The 3,174-nt window shown below is 42.3% G+C and overlaps 1 protein-coding gene across 1 annotated transcript; it reads left to right on the top strand.

Moving 5' to 3' along the window:
- Positions 1-1,851: 1,851 nt before the first annotated feature.
- LOC123147757 (RING-H2 finger protein ATL39-like) lies at positions 1,852-2,660 on the top strand. The gene has a single exon (XM_044567066.1). It carries the CDS (start codon positions 1,949-1,951, stop codon positions 2,426-2,428), a length of 480 nt encoding a protein of 159 aa, XP_044423001.1. The 5' UTR covers positions 1,852-1,948; the 3' UTR covers positions 2,429-2,660.
- The last annotated feature ends 514 nt before the right edge of the window (positions 2,661-3,174 follow it).

The raw sequence follows: 3,174 nt of genomic DNA, 5'->3' as shown, positions 1-3,174 counted from the left end.
ATTTATCGGTCCTTTTTCACCAAGAAAACTCCAGAAAATGATTTTTTCTCGAAAACTCAAACAACTTGGGATGGTGCCTTAAATTGGCCATATAAGCTCATGGAATAAATTTGGGTCATGTGATGGATGCCGAAAAAATGGTCTCAAACGGACTCTTCTCGCCTACCCGAACACTCTCCATTGAATATGGTCTATTTATTGACATGCATGAAGTGATCTAACTTTTGTCAGCAGGTGGGCATGCCCATGGTAGGCATCCATGCCATGTTTGAATGAATTCCGACACCGTATGCAAGTTTTATAACGTCCGACCATCTATGCCAGGTTTGAAGGAAAATATATTTAAAATCATAATTTAGGTAGGTACTTAAAACTGTTATTTTAAGTTTTTAACATAACTAATAAGGGACAAAATTGAAAATTGTAAAGACTTTCGAAAAAACATTTAATAAATATTTGAAGGAAAAAATATTTTAAAATCATAATTTAATCACCTGGTCCGATCTCGTCAACAACTTCACCGTGTCAGGTAACAACGCACCCTCGGCCGGCAATGGCTACGAGCTTGTATAATAAAGAACATAAGGAAGCAAGCACATGGATACCAGACTTGAAGCTAATATTATGGTGAATACATAATACATGTGATATGAGAATACGAAGCCTATGGTTTTGGAGATGGGAATGAAGCAAATATTTAGGTCATTGGAAATATGTTATACGGACCAATGAAGCATGTTAATTTTGAGTTGATGTGGAGGCAAAATTTTAACATAGTTTTGGTGCTGCAAATGAGTAGAGACGAATTTTTTTGGCTGTTTTTTAGCTGCACTGGAAGTAAATTTTGGTAATATTGGATACAAATTTCGCTAGACTGATTATTTTCCTTTAAAATCTTGAATTAGTTTTCTAAGATTTATTTTGCTTCCTTAAATCAGTGATTTGTTTTCCAATTCACGTGATCTATGTGCAGTTATTACTTATTAGTTTCCATCAATCATGTAAGGGAAAAGCTTTGCTGGCGCACGTTCTATGCCTTCCAATGGGATGGTCTGTCAGTTTCTACAAATCAAATTTCCGCAACAACAAAAAAAGTTTCTACAAATCGAATGATGATGAAGTGGTCTGATTTGATCCCTAGCGGTTCTGTTTTTTTTGTGTCACATCTGCCGCGTGAACAAGAAGAATCAAATGTTGTATGTAGCATAGCAGCTTGAGGTGTCCCAGTTGGTTACTGCCAGTGAATTCATACAGAGAAGTAAAGAGTTCGAATATCACTACCAGCATCTATTTTTGAATGTTAAAGAAAATATTAGTAAGGAAATATTAGTGGGCCGAGCCCAGGGCGTCTGTTAGCACAGAGTTGGGCTCTCCAAATGAACAAACATACGGCGTATACGTCTCACGGACAACCCATCGTACACACAAAAAATAGATACGATATGTGAAATGTCGATACTATCCTTTATACGTTTTAGAGAGGGGGTTGTATCGAAGCGGGATTCAAAACAAAAAATGTCAAAGCTTTTACCTCATGTTTAAAAAAATGCATTATGTCATCTTCGGTGCAAAATCGTCATTGATTAGGTGCACCACTTGTATTGTTTGTATTATTATCTTTGTTCTTTATAACAACTACCGTGCAGAGAGTTGACAAAGTGTCTATTACTAAACTCGTAGTGCCGGTAAACTCTCCTCCTCATGCATGCCACTCTGAAGCTAATCTAGTACGGAGTACAAGTCAATGCAAAATTGCTGACAGCTGTGAGTAAAATTCTCCCACCCGCAACACTAGAAAATGCACCAGGTCGCCACCGTACCCTCTACCCATATCTCGGGCCGCATGATAAGGCAGGCCCTCGCTGTGATCGGCGTCGGCTCTCATTCCTCTACCTTCGAAGTACGAGCCGGCGAAAGTCTTCCAAGCAGAAGCAGCTAGCCTAGCTCCATGGCTTCGTTCGGGCCGACGGGGTTGCCAAACTCAGAGCACCTGCGGCACACCAACAAAGGGACGATGATCTTCAGCTACACCTGCGTCGGCCTCACGGGCGCCGCGCTCTTCTCCGTCATCTTCTTCTTCTGCTACCAGCTCCGCAACCGGGCGCCGGTGGCGGCTGCGGGGGCGGAGACCGGCCGCCGCCGCACCGTGGACCTTGCCAAGCTGCCGGAGTTCGCGTACACCCACTCCGCCAGGCACAGCGGTAAGGAGGGCGGCGGGGAAGGCGCGCAGTGCTCGGTGTGCCTCGGCACGGTGCAGGCCGGCGAGATGGTGCGGCTGCTGCCCTTGTGCAAGCACCTGTACCACGTGGAGTGCATCGACATGTGGCTGGCGTCCCATGACACTTGCCCGCTTTGCCGCGCGGAGGTTGAGCCCCAGCCCCCGGAGGACGACGGCCAGCCCGAGGTGACGACCGAGCTGCCGGTCTAGGGCGTCGGCCGGTCACCGAAGCTGTCTTCCGCAAGGTGCATGCTAGTTTAGTTTGTAGCTTGTCGCCTGTGTTAGTTCTCATACAGCATGTAGTTGTAACTTGTAAATGCCTCCGTATACAGAGAAAAAAATATTCTGTGTACAACGGATACTGCAACATCACCGCTCCTCCTGTACTACAATTAACGTTCTCCCTTTAAGAGCTTAGAAGTAAACAGATGAAGTTAGAATATGACTAAACAAATTCTTTTTTTACTGGCAACAATCAAATAAAATTATGGGCCCATGTACACTTTTGGGACCAACATGTATATATGGAATAGCCAAAATGTACAAAGTTGCTCCTCTATGCACCAAGTCATCTCCAAAAGTTAAATATAATTTTGAGAAATTTTATAGTGTGAATGTGAGATAAAAATTGAAAGACCAATGTTTTGTAAAGTACTCTACCTCTCTAGAACTATTTGGGGGCCTACTTACACAAATTGTGTAGCGAATAATATCAAAGTTGCTCCTCGACATGTAGACCGTGCAATACAATTTCATAAGAATTGTGGAAATTTTATTTTGTGAACAATTTTAAAAATAAATAAATTCTGAAGTTTTAGGAAAGCCCACATAGGTTGTACTTGTACAGGTCATCCTTTTGATAAGCGCAAAGTAGCTTCTCCATATATGAAAATATTGCTCAAATTTTAGTTGTTTTCGAGTAACTTGTTATGTGTGAACATGAAAATTAATTTCTG

Source organism: Triticum aestivum, chromosome 7A, assembly GCF_018294505.1.
Source record: "Triticum aestivum cultivar Chinese Spring chromosome 7A, IWGSC CS RefSeq v2.1, whole genome shotgun sequence".
Taxonomy (NCBI): Eukaryota; Viridiplantae; Streptophyta; class Magnoliopsida; order Poales; family Poaceae; genus Triticum; species Triticum aestivum.
Note: the sequence above shows the minus strand (reverse complement) of the source record. Positions and strands in the feature narration are given on the sequence as shown.

Excerpts from the sequence above, each read along its gene's own strand:
- LOC123147757 (XM_044567066.1), top strand. The coding sequence starts at position 1,949 with ATGGCTTCGTTCGGGCCGACGGGGTTGCCAAACTCAGAGCACCTGCGG.